The sequence below is a fragment of the Nelumbo nucifera genome, chromosome 1, assembly GCF_055504915.1.
Source record: "Nelumbo nucifera cultivar China Antique chromosome 1, China Antique-T2T, whole genome shotgun sequence".
Classification (NCBI taxonomy): domain Eukaryota; kingdom Viridiplantae; phylum Streptophyta; class Magnoliopsida; order Proteales; family Nelumbonaceae; genus Nelumbo; species Nelumbo nucifera.
In genome coordinates this window covers 114,743,640-114,766,046 of record NC_142649.1, presented here as the reverse complement: position 1 = coordinate 114,766,046, position 22,407 = coordinate 114,743,640, and the positions used below count along the sequence as shown (strand labels likewise).

The 22,407-nt window shown below is 38.3% G+C and overlaps 1 protein-coding gene across 1 annotated transcript; it reads left to right on the top strand.

Annotated features, from left to right (window-relative positions):
• Window positions 1-7,063: 7,063 nt before the first annotated feature.
• On the top strand, window positions 7,064-21,462 carry LOC104601881 (cyclase-associated protein 1-like). The gene is made up of 10 exons (XM_010265384.3): window positions 7,064-7,834; window positions 9,398-9,563; window positions 9,650-9,714; window positions 10,100-10,406; window positions 10,496-10,643; window positions 10,782-10,891; window positions 11,003-11,058; window positions 11,164-11,220; window positions 11,407-11,550; window positions 21,116-21,462. The coding sequence occupies exons 1-10, from the start codon at window positions 7,562-7,564 to the stop codon at window positions 21,200-21,202; spliced, it is 1,413 nt and encodes a 470-aa protein (XP_010263686.1). The 5' UTR covers window positions 7,064-7,561; the 3' UTR covers window positions 21,203-21,462.
• Window positions 21,463-22,407: the final 945 nt, after the last annotated feature.

The window sequence follows — 22,407 nt, the reverse complement described above, 5'->3', positions numbered from 1 at the left end:
TTAAAGTGACATTTCCATCATAGTTCAAGGAAAAAAAACGGCCCTTTCAATTCTTTAAGATCTAATGTAGTTTTTTTTGCAAAGTTCAAGGGTTGTCAGAACCAAAAACCCTTTTATCTTATAAAAAACAATCAAAATTTCGATAATTTAGCCACTTCATGCATATAATCAAAACTTTGGTTAATTCAGCAATCAAAATTTCGGTTATTATTATTATTATTATTATTATTATTATTATTATTATTATTATTATTGTTATTATTATTATTATTATTATTATTATTATTATTATTATTATTATTATTATTATTATTGATGCTCGGGATGGGCCGAAGACAACATTGTAATTTCGCTCCTAAGTTGAGGTGTCCGAGGTCCAAGGTGATTGAGGTGCTCGAGGTCCGAGGTGGCCGAAGTGTCCGTTTCCGTGTTAGGTGGGAATAGTGCCACCAACCGGTAAGGTTGCCCACCTCCGCCTGAATTAGGGAGTGGGTGAGCTAATGTAGCCGTTACAAAGTACGATCCCGTAAGATGTAGGGTACAATGATGAGGTCCTCGGGGTTGTCACATAGTGGCGAGCTGCTTGGTGGTGAATTGCCCTGGTGGTGAGCTGCTTGGAAGCGAGTTGTCTAGTGGCGAGTTGCCTGAGGTCGTGTTCTTCAGACCCGACCTGCTCTGAGTGTCGAAGTGCCTTAGTACCGAGGTGATTTTGCATTGAGGTGGGCTGGTCTCGAGGTCGATTCTTTTCGAAGTGGGCCCAACTGTCTGAGCTCGATCTGTAGCGGACTCGGTACCATTGTCCTGGTCGCAAACTGGTACTGGGATGATCTTAGCCCGAAGTAACTTTAATTCGGGGTACCAGGGTACCCAAGGTCGCTCTATAGCGAGTTGTTTTATGCTGAGCTGTCACTTGTGTTGAGTCATGTCCACGTGTCTCCCTGTTACGAGGTCAAGCCAAATTTCGCTTCATCAAAAGTCATGGCCGGCCTCTACAAAAACCGTGAAGAGGTAATTTCCTCGTTTATTTCTCCATCTATTACCATTTAGCTACTTTTGTTTCAATTGTATCCTAATTTTTTGCTCGGTTCATTCAAAGTTCAAACTGAGATCATTAGAATTTTTAATTCTTTTGCAAAATTATTGCATCATAATTTCTGCAATTTTTGCTATTTTTTTTTATTTTCATGCATTTTTTGCTTTTTTATTTTTATTAGAGGCAAAATTGAAAATCATAGCTGATTCCGATTCTAACTTTTTCATAAACCAAACAACATCAATCAGAATCCAATTCTGATTCCTATTTGAATCAAACATGTAGGGGGAATAAATCATTCCGATTCTGATTCTAAGAGATTCCCATTTCGATTCCAGTTCCGATCACAAACCAAACGAACCCTTTTCCTTTCACAAAACGCAAGTCCAATGGAAGTAGGCTCAATTCCACTATATCAGTTGGTATGTTAAAAGTTTCGGTAGCAAACCGAAGCATTGAATTCAATCTCGTCTCCTACGCGCTACGCCAAACTTGCCTTCGGTTTCATGTCTCCATGACCATGCAAAAAAAGGGAAAATAAATTTACTCATTTTCCGCGCTCACTCTCTCATCTTAGGCATATAGACATTGACATGCCAAATCCCACTGTAAATATGTAAAATGTTTTCTCTAAATCAAATCTGATCAATTATATAGGGAGCTTAATTATGTCGTATCTATTTTTGCCACCTTGATGGATCTTATTAAACCATCAGCCAGATAGGAGTCTCACTGGATTTGCCACATTCATAACTCATTCATATACCTATTACCATCATTATACATGATTTCAAAGGGGTATCGATCTCTGAACGAACATGTGATAAGGTCATATGCATGGGCCCTTTTTCATGAATAAATAATACAGAAAAAGGAATCATAGAGTCACTAAATTAATTGCTATGTGGAAGACATAATGCTCAAAGCGACCCAAATATGTAAATGCATGCTTCAAAGACACATAATAATAAGCCCAGCAAGCAGGTTTCTACCAGTCCAAACGCCTTATAACCAAAGCTAAGCCCGATCCAGCCCGGCAACGGTCTCCTTCATGGAGTTCACATCAGCGCTCCACCGGCACCCCACAACAAATCAGAACCATAAATTGGGAATATCTCCCAATGACAAGTACAGAAGATGTTTTCAATGCACACTGAGATGTGCATATGGAGCATCTGTGGGGCAGCATACTTTGAGGCACTGATGTGATCTCTCCTTCATGTGTCTGAATTTGCAAGAAAGCCCAACAGAGCATGCCCCATATCACATCCCAATCACGTATTGGGAACATCTCTCAATGACTAAATACGAGAGATGTTCCCAATGCATGTTGAGATGTGTATGTGGGGCACCTATTAGACTTGTTCATGGGCCAGGCTTTCACTTGTTATCTACATAATTTATTTAGGCCCGAGCCTAACCCTCACAAAATCCTGAGGCCCAAGGATAAGCTTGAAGCCTGAGTTGTTGTTAGCAAACTAAAGGGGAGAGAGAGAGAGAATGGAATGTGTATTCAAAGATCAGAGAGAATCAGAGAATGGAATGCTTCACTGCTGGAGAGATTATAATGTTTGTCACCTCGTCAGTTGCCGCCTGTGTAAGGAAATCAGAGAATGAGACGCCTCGTCGGAGAGATTATAACATTCGCCGCCTCATCTGTCGCCAGTCATCACTTGTGGAAGGAGATTAGAGAATGGGATGCCTACCAGAGAGATTATATCGTTCACCGCCTCATCCGTCGCCGGTCACCTCCTATGGAAGGAGATCATATGATACTGCTGCTAGCCTGCTAATCTACTACCGCCTGTTGCTGATCTGGAAGAGAGGAAAGTTGCAAACTCTTTCAGGTTTGAACAGAAAACAGGTTGAGCTAAGGGAGGTATTTAGTATTGAATGAAAAATTAGGGTAATGAATTTAAGAAAACAATTTATATTATTATATTTTTAATAATATATATAATATAATATATAATATTATCGGGCCAAGCCAGGCTTTTTATATGAAATCCCGAGCTCAGACTTACCTGCCTAAAAATATGTCCAAGCCCGAGAGCGGGCTACGCCGTCAAACTACCCGGCCATAAACAGGTCTAGCGCCTATGGAGCGCCAATGTGAACTGTATGGGTATATCCCACGGGACCCAAGATCCAGCCTGACAATAATATGTTGAAATGAATTTACATCTGCTAGACTGCTACAACCGTGGTTCCTTGCAAAGTGCAACTGCAATCCCCCAAATGAAATAAATTCAAAATATCACGTGAATTGCTTTTTTATTATTAATTTCAATGCTGAGTGGTGTGTTTTAGGGGCTGTTTTGATGGCGTTTAATTGATAAACATTTTGTATGAGGTTGCCTAAAAAAACATCATTTTTAAGGATTAGTTTGGAAATAGTATAAATACAAATATGTAGAGATAGTAGAGTGCAAAACCTTGTATTTTATATTGTATGTATTTATATTTTACATATTTATATATGTATTTTTTCTGAAATGAGCCTAAGGCTTAGTTTGGAAGGAGTACAAATACAAATATGTGGAGTGTAGAACCTTGTATTATGTATTATTTTGTATGTCTTTGCATTGTACATATTTGCATTTGTACTCCTTCCAAATTAAGCCTAATACAAATACAAATTTGTAGAGTATAAAACCTTATATTTTGTATTATTTTGTATGTATTTGTGTTGAGCATCCTATCCAATAATACATGGCGGCAATCCTCTGGAATTTTTAAACTTTTAAATTATTGTTTATCCTTACCTATCATTATCTTTATTATCTGTTGTATCTTATTTAAGAGAGAGTTTCTCTCCATGTAAACTTGTATCTCCTATAACAAATTATAAATACAATTCATTGGATCACTCAAACTGAGTGAAATCAATTTCAATCCAAAACTTGTGTTCATTCAATTTACACTGTATATATTTGTATTTATACTCTTTCCAAAATGTTTTGAATCCAGATAACAGATTTGCTCTTTACGAGGCTCGCCTCAACTTTACAGCACTTTAAGTCAGGCATTGAGAAATGAGAATATCTCCTACGTTGATGTTGTCATTCCTAGGAAGATATTCCTAATGCAGGGCTGCGATAAAACTATGAGGTCGGTGTGAAGTGTGATGCGTCACTCCATGAGGAGCAAAATCCGATTTCAAATGTTTTCTTACAACTAAGCATCACATCCGCCAAACAATAAAAATATTGTCCATATATTTGAAAAATGCCATTTTTTACATTTCTTTGATAAATGGCTCTTATATAACTTGAGAGAAACATTTATTAATTAAATGATCAACCAAACAATAAAGGTTACATTGATGAAACATCCCTTGAAGTTTGGTAATTGCAATCACCTCCCCAAAACTTTTTGATAGAATTACAAATAGATTCTCTCTATTAGAATCTTCTAAAAAGAGATACAAAAATGTCCAAAATACCCATATGATTACTATCATGCTGGTTTCTACATAAAAAAACAATACAGACTTTATAAACAACAAAAAATTGAGAATTTAAAGTTGCATCTTTACATTTAAGCAATTGATATGAAGGATAAATTTGGAAAACAAATCAATTTCAAAAAAGAGATTTGAAGGGTTTGGGCTAGCAATTGATATGAAGGGCAAATTTAGAAATAAATTAATTTCAGAAAAGTGGTTGGAAGGGTTTGGGCTAAAGATTGGTATGAAGGAAAATTTGGAAAATAAATTAATTTCAAAAAAGAGATTGAAAGGGTTTGGACTAACCATTCATATGAAGAAGAAATTTGGAAAAATAAACATTTTGGTTAAAAGTAATTGCATAGGTATCGTAAACATTTTCATACATTTTTTTAGAAGATTCTAACAAAAGGGGTCTACTTGCAACTATATTAGCAAGTTCAAGGGAGGTAATTGCAATTACCAAATTTCAAGGGAGGTTTTAGCAACAACCAAAAACTTTAGAGAGATTTTATCAATTTACCCAACAATAAATGAGGTGTTTCTCTGTTAAATGCATGCTTCGAATTCGGATACCATCCTCACAAGACTATGCTCACACCTCCCTCACACAACCACTTGCAGTTGTGCATTGGGAATATCTCCCCATGAATAAAAACATTTAGGCTGAGTTTGGAAGGAGTACAAATGCAAATATGTAGAGTGCAAAACCTTATATTTTGTATGTATTTAAGCTGTACATATTTGTATTCATATTCCTTCCAAACTGAGCCTAAGTACCAATATATTCTTAATACACAGTTGCCAGTGGCTATGAGGACGATGTGAGCACGGTCTTGTGAGGACTGAATCCGATCTCGCCTACTTCGTGATGAACTGGTATAATTGCTCAAAAAAAAAAAACATCATCCATACCAAATACATCTTAATTAGGGATTGAAAAGTTATGTTACGGCCCTCCACTAAAATCACCACGATGAGATATGTACGATAAAATGATCAAGTGTTTCTTTGGGTTTTAGGACCCATTTAGACAAAATCCTAAGGTTGTAATTTGAATAGGGATATGCTCATCACAGAATGCACCTCACACCAATTTTATAGCCACATCCCACTGTATATTGGGAACATCTCCCATGAATAATAACTTGTAAGAATAAAAAATATTCCCACTTTGTGAGGAACAATTTGGACTCTTGTAATTTAACAAAAGGCTTTTCATACACAAGAGAAAAGAAACACTTGGCCGGTGATTTGGTGTAGAGTGGGACTTCCGAATTAACTGCACAGCTGTGTTACTAGGGTGCAATTTGAGCGGGTTTGAAGATTAAGCCCGAAGCAGTGTAAAATACAATAATTCAATGCCCGTTTGGGAGGGCATTCACATAGGAGCTATTTGCTTTGCAAAATGAGCCCCATACAAAAAGCCTAAAAAGCTATATTAGGTAAAAAACTTGGAAAGCCTCAATATGTTTTCATTGTCATGAAATCGATCTTTCAGTGAAATTAATTTATGGCCCATTTGGTTCATAGGAATAAGGGTTTGAAATCGAAATTAGAATGAGTCATTTCGATTCCAACTGTTTGGTTAGTTGAATCGTACACCATTTCCATTTCTAATGGCATTCCCCATTTGAAGGAATAATCATTCACTCTCCATCGGGAACAAAATCTCATTTAAACTTATTTTAATTCTGATTCTTGTTTAAATCAAATAAACTATGTAAATAAACCATTCTGATTTTATTTTTTATTATAAACAAAACAAATACTTATCAGCTTAATCAAAGTTGAATAGCTACTGTCTCACAGCATATACCAGCCGAACATCTTGTATGTTATTATTACAGGAAACGGGATCTGCTCCTCACAAATGGGCGCCTCACATGCACATTTACCGTGCATTAAGAACATCTCCCATGAATTGATAAATATGAGAGATATTTCTAATATACAGTAGGATATGCGTGTGAGGTGCAGGTCTTACCTCTTATTACAGGAGACGTTTCAAACACACGTGGAATGTAGCTGTCAGGTCGATGTGAGGAGCAGATTCTAATTCCTCCCCATGGTCGGGGATAATACGATGGTTGTCTTTTTATAGGTATATAATTTTTAATTTAATTAAAAGTGAAAAACAACTAACCTTTATTTTGGCTGTATGGTGTTTTTCTGGTTTTGTAAATTTTTAGTTAAACTAACTTTTATTTTCATTTTATACTTTATAATTTTTTAATTAAATTTAAAAAAAAAACAACTAACGTTTATTTTGGCTGTATGGTCTTTTTCTAGTTTTGTAAATTTTTAGTTAAACTAACTTTTATTTTGGCAGTATGCCGTGGCATAACGCTGTGCGTCAGCGAAATGTTATCCGTAACACACTGCCAACAAACGCAGCCAATTCGGAGTCCGGATCCGGGCTCGGGACTTACATCAATTCTCTGGTTGATGTGACTTGTGACTTGTGAGGCAGTGAGGGATCCGGGATCTCGGTGATTCAAGATCATTAACACACGTGGCAAGGAAGATAAACAGTGGGGAACCTGTTTTGATAACAAGGATCCTTAGCCTGGATGGTCCCTGGGTCTATAACCGTATATTCTGACCGTATATTCTGAATCCAACAGCTGATGCTTATTATGGTTGTGCAACCTCGGGATAAAGATCCAACGGTAAGCAGCTGGGAGTTCTGGTCCCTGGGGGCCGGGAGTTACATTTGGACGGTTTGGATCGACGACAATCTGTTCGAAATGTGAAATATAGTTCCAGGGAAGTCGCAACTCGCAAATTAGACAACTTCAATACCACGCCCCCCAAAACCCGCGCCAAAATAAAACGGGAAAGAGCGAGATGTTGGAAGGCTTGAAGCATTCGGATCGGATATATCGAATTTCAGGGATCAGGTTCAGGGGCGATTCATCCACAAAAAGTAACAGAATGTTTCCTTTCTTTTCCTTTCCTTCAAAGAGAAGAACGGAGGAGTGAGAGAGGAATCATGGCCGGGTGATTATTACGAAGGAAAACATCTCTGGTTTTATCCACAAGAGAGTGGGAGATAGATCTTCGATCAAACCCTAGAAATGGAGGAGAAAATGATACAGCGGTTGGAGTCCGTAGTAGCTCGTCTGGAAGAGCTTTCTGTTGGGTTCCGTCCCGTGAGTTCGTCGGAGGTGGGTGTGGATGCACGGATGGATCCGATAATCCTTGCTTACGATGATCTCATGGCGAATTTCCTCGGTAGGGTCTCTGCCGCTGCGGAGAATATCGGGGGAAAAGTTCTGGAAGTGACGAAGGTCGTCGAGGAGGCATTCTCTGTTCAGAAGGAACTTCTTGTCAAGGCCAAGCAATGTCAGGTCGGTTTTCTCCTGGTTCAAATAAATTTTTGTTGAAGTTTGTGAATTTGGAACTTTTTATTAGAAATGGGTGCATTCTTGTGTTTATTTCTTGTCCTACACTTGTATCCGTTGGAAAAGATCAGCAACTTCTGTTTATATTGCTCTGCTATTGACATCGCGTGTAGGAAGGTTCTTATATTGGTTGATATGATTGGATCTAGTTTAATTATACGATACTGAATTTGGACCAGTTGATTCTGATATTTCGTCATGAGTTTGGTTGGTTTGACAAGCTTTCTATACAAGTTATAGGTTCCTTCTGATTTACGAGAAAAAACTAGTCAACTTTATATTGCATCTGTAGTTCCTTTCTTTATGTAGCGAATAACCAAGCATGAATAGCTTGATTCTCTAATGGAAGATATACGGTTATATATACATTTTTTGCCTAGGCCTTGGGATTTCATGGAGAATATCAGTCTTGTTTTCTTTACTGTAATGAACAGCAAAACTCCTTATAATATTATCCTATCACAGAAAAATGGTTAGGCATTGCTGATTATTGCTTAATATTGTTTTTGAACTAATATGCTCATGCAAGCTCACCCATACAGTAATATTTACCCTATTGATTGTCTCCATGCTGCCTGCCTGAAAAGTAACTCTTTATGGATCTTCTTTCATTTGAACAAAACTTGCAAGCTGCAACATAAATCCTTAGGGCCATAGATTTTACCATGCATCGATTAAAACAACCTATGAGTAGTGATCTCCAGGAAGTAACAGAGCTCTGTAACAATCTTCTGTCATTGGTAGAGCTTTCACAAGTTGAAATTGTAAAAGTCCTGAAGTCCACCAGGCATGAAAATGGGTGAAGGATTTAACATGTCATTTGCCTTAAAATATTACATTTTTGGAGCAATTTTGATGTAGACAACATTGGTCTAGTAGATCTAGCGGCCAAAAGCCGATGCGCCGAAAAGACGCGAGAAGCCCAAAACGGGCGATTTTCGAGAAGCTCCAAATGGAGCTATTGCCCTTTTTTTTCTATTCGTCTTCGTGCGGAAAGACATGCCTTAACCAAACGGGCTTCGGCCACTTAGATCTTAATGCAAAAGCTCAATGCGTCTTTTGACTGTCAGAGCTACTGGAAGATCTTCCCAAAAAGATTTGCCAAATGGCCTCTTAGTAAAGACAATGCTACATAATCACCTTAGTTAACATAATCACATTATGTTACTGCTTTTGATTTATTGATTTGTTCCCAAAGAATGTGGGGCCCAATAGATACTCACCTGAGGCTTGAAAAGAAAGAATCAGACAGAAAATAGACATGAAAGAAAATAAATAACCTTTTTTTATATCTTTTGAAGGTCTACACAACGGGGGGTAGCCCATCCCCCAACCCAGGTGCAGGCGGGATTTGATCCCAAGTCTCTCCTACGACCAGCAGGAGACCTTACCAACCTGCTGGTTGGCACCTTGCAAAATAAGTAACCATTCACACACACATGTAATATGCAGTTCTTCTCGTCTACCTTACTACATTGTTTAATTTTGGTTTGCTTTTGTGTGTTACAGAAACCTGACATTGCGGGTCTGGCAGAATTTCTCAAGCCATTAAATGAGGTCATCATGAAGGCAAATGCATTGACTGAAGGACGGCCTGATTTCTTCAACCACTTGAAGACTGCTGCTGACAGTCTCACAGCCTTAGCTTGGATTGCCTACTCAGGCAAAGATTGTGGTGAGAGACTTGTTTACTAATGTTTGTGTGCTAAAAGCATCTATTTTCAGTTTTCAAACTTCATTTTCTTGCCTTTTTTTTTCAAGGTATGAGTCTTCCTATTGCACATGTGGAAGAGAGTTGGCAAATGGCTGAGTTCTACAACAATAAGGTATTTCAGGGTGATGTGAATTATAATAATTTACTACCACACAATAGGAATGTGGCCATACAAATCATGGGAATCTTTTGTGCTATATTTTCTGGTGTTGTCAAAATTTTGTTTTATCTTTAACATTAATACTTAATAGTATATATTCATATTAAAACATTGATCTGAAAGATCTCAACTCTTTGTATGTGTCATATTGTTGGTATCCTATGCCTTTTTAAGTTTCCATTTGATTTATGGTCAATGGCATTGTTTAGTCCTGTGGTGGTTTCTCTCAAATCTATCCTTTTCACTCTACTTCTGTTTATTGACAAGGAAATAAATGCACATGGATTTTATGAACTCAGTAGGTTAATTCTGACTTTCCACATTTGATTTATCTCAGGTTCTAGTGGAGTATAAAAGTAAAGACCCTAATCATGTGGAGTGGGCCAAAGCTCTGAAGGAGCTCTATTTACCAGGTTTGAGGGATTATGTTAAGTGTTTCTGTCCTTTGGGTCCAGTATGGAATCCTACTGGAAAAATGGTTGTTAGTGGCTTGGCATCCGCACAGTCAAAACCTTCTCTGCCAAATGCCCCTGCCCCTCCACCAGCTTTCACTTCTGAATCTTCTGGTTCTTCATCATCATGTCCAAAGGAAGGGATGTCAGCTGTATTTCGTGAAATCAATTCAGGGAAGCCTGTGACTGCTGGTAAATGGAGCAACATAACCATTACTTGATGAAATAAGCACTGTTTTGGATGGATAATTTTATGATTTCATTTGAATCTTGCTTCCTAGGATTGAGAAAGGTAACAGATGATATGAAGACAAAGAACCGCACGGATAGAACTAGCATTGTTGGTGCTAGTGAAAAAGAGACACGTACCACTTCCCTGTCCTCGTCTAAGGCTGGACCTCCAAAATTTGAGCTTCAAATGGGTCGCAAGTGAGGATTTTAAAGATATTCTTTGAAATTGAAGTTATCCATGTTTTCAAGAAGCATCATTTGTTATATGCTTTACATTCATATAAGCCATGGACATTGGTGTTTGATTTGTCTTTAATTTATTTATGTGTTTCACAGATGGGTTGTTGAGAATCAAATCGGAAATAAGGGCTTGGTTATTGATGACTGTGATGCAAAACAATCTGTATATGTTTTTGGATGCAAAGATTCTGTTTTGCAAATCAAAGGTAATTGCTGCTTCTCTATAAGTTTTAGTATTTTTTTGGCAGATTATCTAATTATTTTACATGTAACATGGTTGGCCATCTGATCCATATTATTACCTGAATATTGTGCAGAGAAAGTGAACAATATAACACTTGACAAATGCACTAAGATGGGAATTGTATTCACGGTTAGTATGAAATCATGTGAAGAACAATTGCTATTGTCTTATACACAACTAGTGCACAGAGCAGTAGAGTGGGCTAGACTCTCATGATTTTGGTGGTTTAAACAGGATGTTGTAGCAGCTTGTGAGATTGTGAATTGCAATGGTGTTGAGTTGCAATGCCAGGTATCCAACTTTTCCTGTTTCTATAAACTACTGTATTTGAATTAAAGGTTTATTCAGAAATTCATCAATTGAAAGATGAACACACCTTTATGCATGAAACATGACAATGATCAAGTGTTTGCTTCCTGGAACTGTATTATTATTGAGTTTCTTTTAGTTATCATTCTTTTCTTCTATTGTTTTCAGGGCTCAGCTCCAACAATTTCAGTGGACAATACAGGAGGCTGCCAATTATACCTAGGCAAAGATTCGCTGAAAGCTTCTATAACAACAGCAAAGTCGAGTGAAATAAATGTTTTAATACCTGGTGAAGGCCCTGATGCTGATTGGGTATGGACTTGTCTTGCTCATTTGTTTTTTCTGTATTTGCAGTTGGTATAATTGGTTTTTAGTTTCTTCACTCGGTGTGGGGTGCTTGCATGATGTGTCCTTGTATATTCCTGTAAGGTATTTATGCATCCACTTTTAAATTTGTTATTGTTTTTGTGCAAAATTTTCACCTGTTACAACTTACAAATCCACATTATCAAATACTCTTGCATTGGTTCTTTTTTGGTTCCTCCCATAAGGATAGGCTCTTTTAGGAACTTAGGATGCCCCTAGAAGGGTCCCTTTAGTTTTGGCATTACTGCAATTTGACAGTGTAGCTGTTGTTGTTCCGTACAAAACGTAGCTATCTTATCTTGCATATCAGCCTTTGATATAGATGTATCGTATTCAGGTATGACATTTTCCCTTGGGGTGAACTTTCATAAACTGCACAGACTTGATTGATGCATCAAATTAGTTCACCTGAGTGGGGAATATTAATCTGTCCTATTAAAATCAGTTTTCATAATTCCTGTTGCATGGAAGTATTTTTGGAGCATTCTCAAGTAATATTGTTGGATTACATAAAAGGCCAACAGCATATATCTAATTATGACATATACTGTGAAGGAAACAACATAAATAAACTTTTGCATGCTCTTTCTTTTAGATGTTTCACTTTACACTTGTGGCAGTTGCCTTCCTGGTTTCCTTTATCTAGTAAAGATATGGGTATTGCTGGCATACCCAAAAGAAATGTGAAACTATCTTTTAAATTTTAAAATCCCCATACTCGATATAAGTTCAAGCATTGGATGAAGCCCAGACTAATAAACTCATTTGACACATTTTTTTTGTTATAATTCCATTCATTCTCCCAACTTCATGCTCAAAGTTTGAAGGATTATGTTGTATATGCTTGGTCAAATGGCAACTGAAGAGGATAATAAACATGCCATTTTTTTTCTGTGAATGGGAAATGCCAGGTCCATTTTGTAGCAATGAAATCAGAAAAGTTAAACCATATCACGGATCTGTCACACTGCTAACTCAGCAGGCTTTTGACATGTGCATAGCTTAGACAGGAGAAACATGTTGGCAACTTGGTGTTGGTCCTGGATATAAAATGTTGTATATGCTTATTTTTGTACTTTATATATGAAATATGTTTCTAGCAAAATAAAGTATCGTAGTGCATTTATGTTTGGTAAAACTAATGTTAGTAGAATAAGCTGGTGTGGATAAAATTTATGTAAACGGTATTGCCAATAATTTATATATATATATATATGATAAATGGTATTTTCTATGAAACAGTGCTGGCATGCAACCAATTCAGAAAAACTGTGGGTGTTTAAGGTCAAATCATATCAAAATGATAATTGAGATACACGATCACAATTGCTCAGCATAGTTGCGAAGTTGATGCTTAGGTGTAAGGGTGTAAAGAGCATTGTGAATAATAGACAAAATGGGTTTAGCACAAACCGTGAAATCAATAGCAAAGTATTGTATCCATTATAGTAAGGCTAGTGACCCTCATCATATATTCTTCATAATAAGCCTCTTCTTGCTACTTCTCCCTAAATTTCTATCATCAAAACTGTAGGTTTTCAAGACTGCTATTCAGTCTTGACCACTAAGAGATTTCAGGTTCGATGAGAAGAGAAAGTGAAGAAGTAGAAGAAAGAGTGGTGAAAGAGCAGTAGAACACAGATTTTGAGGAGAAGAACAGAATGTCAATATTCTGCCACTGCCACTTTAAGTTAATATATATATAGGTTATGCTAGTTACATGAAAGGACATATCTGCCCTTGGTGTTTACATCATAACTGCTAACAAATAACAAACAATATAAAACTGAAACTAGATACATTCTACCCTACAGACAGAGTGCGACCACAGCTGTGGGGCCCACATCAATGTTCTCTACACTCCCCCTTAAGTTGGGAGTATATGTTCATCATTCTCAATTTGGATAGATCCGCCTCTAGTTTCTTTCTTGATACGGCTTTAGTGAGGATGTCTGCTAGTTGCATACTGGATGTGATGTAAGGGAGGCATACTTCTTGAGATGAGACCCTCTCTCGCACAAAATGGCGGACAATTTCAATGTGTTTGGTTCTGTCATGGTGTACTGGATTATGTGCTATATTAATGGCAGCTTGATTATCACAGTACAGCATCAGGGGCTTCTCATACTCAATACCCAACTCCTCAAGTAGAGATCTTAGCCATAGGATTTCAGCCACTCCATTGGCCATGGACCTGTATTCTGCTTCAGCACTTGACCGGGAGACAACACTTTGTTTCTTACTTCTCTAGGAGACAAGGTTTCCTCCCACAAGGGCACAATATCCTGAGGTAGACCTTCTATCATCAACATTCCCAACCCAATCTGCATCAGTATAGACCTCCACCTTCATGTGATCGTTGTTCTTGAAAAGTATACCCCTACCTGGTTATCTCTTCCAGTAGGCCAAGATTCTTTCTGCCGCAAGAAGATGTGTGGTTCTAGGAGAATGCATGTACTGGCTGACAACACTAACAACATAAGTAATATCTGGCCGAGTGAGGCAAAGATATAGGAGCTTTCCTACCAGTTGCTGGAACAAAACTTTGTCTTCAAGAAGCTCCCCACTCTCGGCACTAATTCTGTGATTCTGTTCAATTGGTGTATCTGCAGGCTTGACACCTAACTTTCCAGTTTCTGCCAACATGTCTAGGACATATTTCCTCTGGGATATAAAGATCCCCTGTTTGGATCTAGCAACCTCAATACCCAAAAAATACCGGAGTACACCAAGGTCCTTCACCTCAAATTTTTGGTGAAGAAGCTGTTTAAGAGACTCAATCTCATGGCTATCATTCCCTGTGACCACAATATCATCAACATGTACGGCCAGTAGTGTCAAAGAGGACTCTACCCTCTTGATGAATAGGGTATGATCTGACTGGGCCTGTACATATCCAAACTTCACAAGTGCTAGTCTGAATCTATCGAACCAAGCCCTAGGTGACTGTTTTAAACCATACAAAGCCTTGTTGAGCCGGCAGACCTTCTTACCTATTTCTGCATCATAGAATCCAGGAGGCAATCGCATGTAAACTTCTTCCTGCAAATCTCCATTCAGAAAGGCATTTTTCACATCCATTTGGTATAAAGGCCAAGTGTGACTTGCTGCAAGGGACAATAGAACTCGAATAGTAGTCATCTTGGCTACCGGTGCAAATGTCTCCAAGTAATCTATGCCATAAGTCTGTGTAAAACCTCTTGCAACTAACCGAGCTTTATACCTCTCAATAGATCCATTTGCATTATGCTTCACCGTAAATACCCATCTGCATCCAACTGGTTTCTTTCCTTTTGGCAAATCAACTACCTCCCAAGTGTTGTTTTTCAACAGGGCATCCATCTCAACTTGCATTGCATCTTTCCATTCAGGGACGGATAGGGCTTCTTGCACTGTTCTTGGAATAGGGACATTTGAAATGGAGCTAAGGTAGGACCTGTAGGTAGGAGATAGGCGATCATAGGATAAAAAATGGGAAATACAGTGGGTTGCGGATGTGGTACAGTGTCGTTTCCCTTTACGGACTGCAATTGGAAGGTCAAGATCATCTGTAGGGGAAGTCTCTGTGGGCTTTGAGACTGAAGTATCTGGACCTGGAGCTGTAGATGAGATTGGAGCTGGTCTGGATTGCTGGTGGGGCAACCCGAGGATAATAGGGTGTCCCCTCAAAGAAAGTGACATCCATGGAGACAAACTTCCTCCCGGAGACAGGATCATAACAGCAATAACCCTTTTGAGTTTGTGCATAACCAAGGAAGATGCATTTGGAGGCTTTGGGTTCAAACTTGGAGGGATGGGGTCCGAGAAGCTGAACAAAGCAAGTGCAACCGAATGTCCTAAGGGGAATAGAAAACAAGTCCTCACGTGGGTGTAGAAGCGAAAAAGGAGATCGCATATCAAGGACCCTGGAAGGGACCCAATTAATAAGGTATACTGTCGTGAGGATAGCATCCCCCCAGAAGCGAATAGGGACATTAGAAGTAAACATGAGGCTTCTAGCCACTTCTAAAATGTGCCTATTCTTCCTCTCGACAACTCCATTCTGCTGAGGTGTATGAGGGCAAGAGCTCTGGTGGATAACCCCATGATGAAGAAGATAAGATGTTAATGATTTAGCAAAGTATTCCTTTGCGTTATCTGATCTGAGAATTTTGATCTTGGCATCAAACTGGGTTAGGATCATTTGGTGAAAATTTTGGGTCAGGGAAGGTACCTCATCTCGTGAACGCATAAGATAAACCCAAGAAAAACGGGTATGGTCATCAACAAATAACAAAAAGTATCTGTACCCACCAATGGAAGGGATATGATAAGGCCCCCAAACGTCAGTATGCACAATATCAAAAGAATTATCACTCCTTTTATTACTCAATAAATAAGGCTTTCTACAATGCTTAGCCAACTCACAACTTTCACACTGTAGCTGAGACAACTCAATAGACTCAAATAAAGTAGGAAACAAACTCTGTAAAGATTGAAAAGACAAATGACCTAATCGGTTATGCCAAAGCATAACCGGACTCACACTCTGAGAAACAAAAGACAACTTCTCTACTGACTCTCCCTGACGGAACCGCTCCTCGAGCAGATAGATCCCATTTGTCTCATGGCCAGTCCCAATCACCTTCTGCGTCTCAAAGTCCTGAAAAACACATCGGTCAGGGATGAAGGTTATTGAGCAGTTCATATGCTTGATAATACTACTGACTAAAAGAAGGTTAGTATCAAGCTTAGGAATATGCAAAACAAATGATAGGGAGATAGTATCTGAAAGCTTGATGTCACCCTTCCCAGAAATAGGAACCAGAGAGCCATCAGCAATAGATACCTTATCCCTACCAGAAGACAAATGGTAAGTAGTAAACAATGAAGGCAAGCTAGTCATGTGATCAGATGCACCTGAGTCTATTACCCAACAAGGTTCAGTAGTACCTGGAGCTGAGGCATGATAGGCTGAAGCTTGAGTACCTGAATGGGCGAAGGCAAATGTGACAGGGGCTGATGGAGGCTGCGGTGGCTGAGTTGAATTTCCAACCTCCTTTTCTAGTTGTATTAGGGCAGCCCGAACTGCAGCTAAGGTCTCCAAAGATGTTCCTTTTGTGCCAGATGAGGATGCTGAATCAGTGTTCATGGCTACATGAGTAGTGCCCTTCTTGTTTCTTAACTTCGCAGGAACCAAGTGGGGATGCAGTTTCCAACATGTCTCTTTTGTATGTTTGGGTTTCTTACAATGTTCACATACTACATCCTTCTTGTCTTCCTTCCTCCTGTCCTTCTCTGAATCACCCCCTGATTTTGGTGTAGCCGCTACAAAGGCTGATGTGGGTTGCATCATAACCTTCCTTCTGGTCTCTTCACTATGTACAAATGAGTAAGCCTGAGAGAGAGTCACACTGTCTCTAGTCAAAATCTGCTGCCTCACAATATCATATTCTGAGTTCAGTCCTGCCAGGAACTCAAACACTCTGTTTGTCTCGATGTGCTTTCTATGGGTCTGAGCATCTTTGGGACTCTCCCACTCAAGAGTCTCTAAGTGATCAATTTCGTGCCACAGGGACTTCAAGGTAGAGAAGTAAACCGACACCGGTTTCTCTCCTTGTTTAAGGGTGTTCACTTCACATTTCAATTCATATGCTCTGGCAACATTAAGGGGTTGGGAGTAAGTTTCTTTCATAACATCCCATATCTCCTTAGCTGTCTTTGCCCACAAATAATTCCAGCTAATATGAGGCTGCATAGAAGTACACAACCATGTCATAACCAAGTAGTTTTCTTGCATCCACTTGGTATATGTCGGGTCTCCCTTGGAAGGTTCTTTCATATCTCCCAGGAGGTACCCTAATTTACCTCTTCCACCAATAGCCATCATGGCTGATTGGGTCCATTCCAAATAGTTTGATCCATCAAACTTTACGGTCGTAATCTGACCACCCATCTCAGAAATACCACCATAACTGATGTTTCCAAGATTGCCTTCTGCCTGAATTTTAGACTCCATTTCTGTCAAGTCTCAAAATAGCACTTGAATCACCAATCACAATCAAAACAGTATAGGCCTGATCTGTATTTTCAGTGTATGTGCACAAAACCGAAATAATTCTGATCTGAAACCAACTAGCCAACACAGCAGTAGCTGTCCGTAGATCTCTAACTCCCTTAGAACTCTGAGAACAGCTTTAAAAAAAACTGATATGCTAGGGAAAGTTAGGGTTTTAATCAGTCCTGAAAGGAAGCAATTCAGTCGCACAGTCCAAACTGTATAGATGAGCTTGCAGTAGGGTTAATAAGAAACCCTAGAATCTGATCGGACCTACCAATAAACTTAAAGAGTAGCTCTAGGTAGATCACAGGGTTCAGTCAAACACTAGGGCTTGCTGCAGATCACTTTCAAACCCTAGAGTAGAGAGAAACACAGTTCGGCTAGGGTTTGCTGTAAAACCCTAGTGAATCGAAGAGAGAAAGAACTAGAATGGTTCGGCCTTCCCCTCTAGATAGGTCCAACCTATCTTCTCTGATAGAACTTCTCTTAAAAAGTAAACAACTTACAAGGAAAAAATAGTTCGCTGCCTTCTAGGGTTACCTGAACCCTAGTCTTCTCTGATCCTTCCTGACCACCAATCCTCTGCAACCCTAGCAAGTTTCCAACAGCTGCTAGCACCTCTGGCGATCTCCAAGAATCAGTCTGTGAACTCCTTTTCAGCTTTCAGTCCTAGGGAATTCTCATGTGGTCGGCTGGTATTAGACTCACATGAAAAACCCTAACTTGGCTCTGATACCATGTAGGTTTTCAAGACTGCTATTCAGTCTTGACCACTAAAAGATTTCAGGTTCGATGAGAAGAGAAAGTGAAGAAGTAGAAGAAAGAGTGGTGAAAGAGCAGTAGAACACAGATTTTGAGGAGAAGAACAGAATGTCAATATTTTGCCGCCGCCACTTTAAGTTAATATATATAGGTTATGCTAGTTACATGAAAGGACATATCTGCCCTTGGTGTTTACATCATTACTGCTAACAAATAACAAACAATATAAAACTGAAACTAGAAATAACAGAATAGCAAAATAACCACAGCTGTGACTAGATACATTCTACCCTACGGACAGAGTGGGACCACAGCTGTGGGGCCCACATCAATGTTCTCTACAAAAACAAAGCATCAACTATGTCTATGGCAGATCAGGAGTTTTGCCCTTTCTCTGTAATCAACTTAATAACTCCCTAAATTTACTTGGGCATCTTTTCCTTATATTTTTGTGATGTCAACGAGGAATGCTACCCCCAGGCTTGTGTAGCACTTTTTGGTTCTATCAAAATAATAATAATAACTCTTTGTTTTGTATGACCAGAAAACGGGCTCTGCTCATATCTTTCTTTTCCCCTTCTCATTGTCTGCCATTAACACACACACACACACAGGTGCATCATCTCTCTTCTGTATTTCTGTAATATTCAACATAAACAAAGGCTTCATCCATTCTTTTTTTGTTCCTTTTCCTATTGATTTATAACAAACAAAAAGTCTCTTTGCATCTCCATCTCGCATGAACAGAATATGGATCCACCCCCTAGTGTTTTTATAGGCTATGTAATGTTTCTTTTATTCCACCATTAACTAAACTAAAAAAAAAGCTAAAAGTAACCAGATTTTTATATTAAAAGAATGTCATCTAGGTGATGCCTAGGTAGGTGCCATGTTGCTTTGATGCTAAAGCACCACCACTTTGCCTGGCCTCACCTAGAAGCACCTTGACAACTATGTTGGTTAGTAACTTAGTATGGATTCTGATGGGAAAGCATTCTTCATTTTTTAATCTACAAATTTTAGTAAATGTTTCATGGGTGTCTTAGGAAGACCAAACCTTTCATTTTTCTTTCATTACCAGAAGAAATCTCAATAATGTCTTGTCCCTATTATTTGGGGCTGACAACATGAATCATGTTCCTGCTTTCCAGTAAATCAAATGCTTTCCATGAACTTGTTAGTCCCCTACCCTTCCCCTTTTCGTTTTGATCTTCAAGTGCCATTAACTTGCACAAAGTCACCTTTCACTGGTTTATTCATTGTATGTACATGAATAGTGCATCTCATCTCAATGTTGTCACCTTAATACAAAAAACAGCATCAGAAAATTTGTTATGCCTTCATTATTGAGGTGACAATGTTACCCATTCATTCAATGGTATTATTGTTGGCTATCCTTGATATTTTTTACCTTAAAGTACATAGCACAGTTTAAATATTGTCTTAGTTATTAGTTTAATAAATATTTCATATAGCTTTGTTTTGGACTTTTGTCCTTAAAACAAATTACACCAATGCTTTTATTTATCACATTTCCCATCTCTCGTCTTTTCAGAATCTGAAACTCCACCCTTACACATTTTATGGCAGATAGCTGTATTTTAGTTGTATAAATTTTCATAAGACAAGTGGAGATTATGATGCCGTCCATGTTTTAAGTTTTTTTTTTTTTTGGTTCTGTGATTCCACCCTTTTGTTTCACCTTTTATGGTGGATAGCTATATTTTATTGTATAAATTTAAAAATATGAGGCCCTCCACGTGCCTTGCAAGTGCAGTATTGCCACCAGGTTTATACAGTTTAGGGCACTATGATCCTAGCTGCATCTTAGATCCTGCTTCACAAATATATCTGGTTAGCCTTTTTTCTTCACCTTTTATAGTGGATGCTTTATTTTATTGCATAACTTTAAAATTATGAGGCCTTCCATGAGCTTTGCAAGTGCAGTAATGCTGCCAAGTCTACACAGTTTAGGGCACTAAATTGTGTAATGGCCTTTTTTTCTGTTTATAAAACTCAGTTTGGATTCTGTCCAATTAAAAAAACAAAGGAAAAAAAAACTCAGTTTAGATTCTTTCCACACAAAATTGTTCCAGTTATTGGTTATATTCCACATATGCTATTTAAAGTATTCAATTTCATCATTTTTAGACTATTTGTTGTTCATGTAACTCAATTTATATTCTCTCCTTATAAAAATGTTTCAATGCTTTTAGATCAAGTGAATATTTTTGAGGGTCCATTTGGTTCGCGGGAATAGGGGTCTGGAATGGGAATCAAAATGGTCCCAATCATTTGGTTGGGTGGACTCCAAAGCCTATTCCCATTTCTAGTGGAATGACATCCCCTCATTTGAGGAAATGGTCATTCCCTCCCCCTCCCTTGAAAATGAGAATCAATTTCAGTTGATTTCAACTCCAATTCCAATTCCGTCTTGTAGAAGGAATAGACCATTACAACTCCGATTCCAACAACTTTTGATTCTGGTTTCGATTTCCGTCCGAACCAAACGGGCAGTGAATTATTGTTTCTTTATACATCATGGTAAAACATATTAATTGAGCAAGTAAGATGCTTGTGATTTGTGAATTGAATATCTAGATTTATACACATAATACCTTGAAAAACTTCTAAAAAAAAGCAAAATACGAACGTGTTGTTGCTTGTTTCTGTTCTGTTGGTGATATTTTAATTGCATTTACACTGCAGGTGGAGCATGCATTGCCTCACCAGTTTGTTCACGTGTTTAAGGATGGCCAACTTGTAACATCCCCAGTCTCTCACTCTGGGGGTTAGATGACAAATCGTCGGCTATAATATTCGGCAATTATTGCGTAGAATATGAGAAGCTGCTTTCTGCTTGTCTTATTTTTTCTCCTTTGCTCCAATTAAAGGTCAGCGTCTGTATATGGCCTATATATGTAAACCGTTATTCATTGTTTTTTTCCGAGTTTAACTAAGGTGCATTTCATATATTTGCTGCACGTTAGATCAAAATTTCAATCAATCTTGTTAAAAGACAGTCATATGGTATATTTAATTTTCATTGGTTCATGTTATACAATGCGTACTTTTACATTTCGACTCTAACAATGTTAAACGTGTCACTATGAATCCCGAACATGTCGCATAATTGCTGATGTGTTCACAGCAATTTTCATAAAAATCCACTATAGATAATTTTTTTTCTTGATCAAACAGTTGTAGTATTTATTTTATGTTTTGGGCAGAGTTTGAATCGTGACTCGTAAGCCGTAACTATCCTTTGTCTTTGCTGAGTTTTCTGGCAGCGGTTTTTGTGGCATAATAAGTTGCAATTTTGGTTTATTGTCTCTTTGAGAAAACGGTGCTGCTGATGTGTGGTTGAAAGTATTTTTACAGCAATTTTTTTTCTGTTTGGTACTATTGTTCTAGGAAACGTTTTTAGCACTAGTATTCATTATTCAGTGTCACATCACGGCTTTGTTGGCAGTAATGAGTTGCAACTCTAGAAAATGCCAAATTTAGCATTGTTCCAAGCAATGACTTTCTGATTTCCGAGGCATGGCTTGGAGTACCATTTTTTATGAAAAAATGGTTTCAAACAAGTGCCCATTTCCTGGAGAACCGTTTTTTTCGATATCGTGCTGATGTAGTGTTGTTGCTCCAGGAAACGGCAACAATGCCAAACAGCTGTTATGTTCACATAACATCCAAGTTGCAACTGATAGTGGGAATTCTTGGAGAGATGTATGTGATTGGATTCTCATGTTGCAGGGAATTCCTTCTCTCATTACTGTCACTGGTAGAATATGAATCACCTGCAAACAAAATACATTCTAACACCCTTACAATATGGGTCTGGAGTCAGCCGTTCAGCAGAAATTGATTTTCTATCGATCATTAACGCATATCATCTTGACGGACCTTGTGATTTGTGATATCTTTTAGCAGTGGTAATCATGGTTTTCAAAAACTGGACTGGACAGTCCAATTGGAAAAATTAGGAATTAGTCATCTGA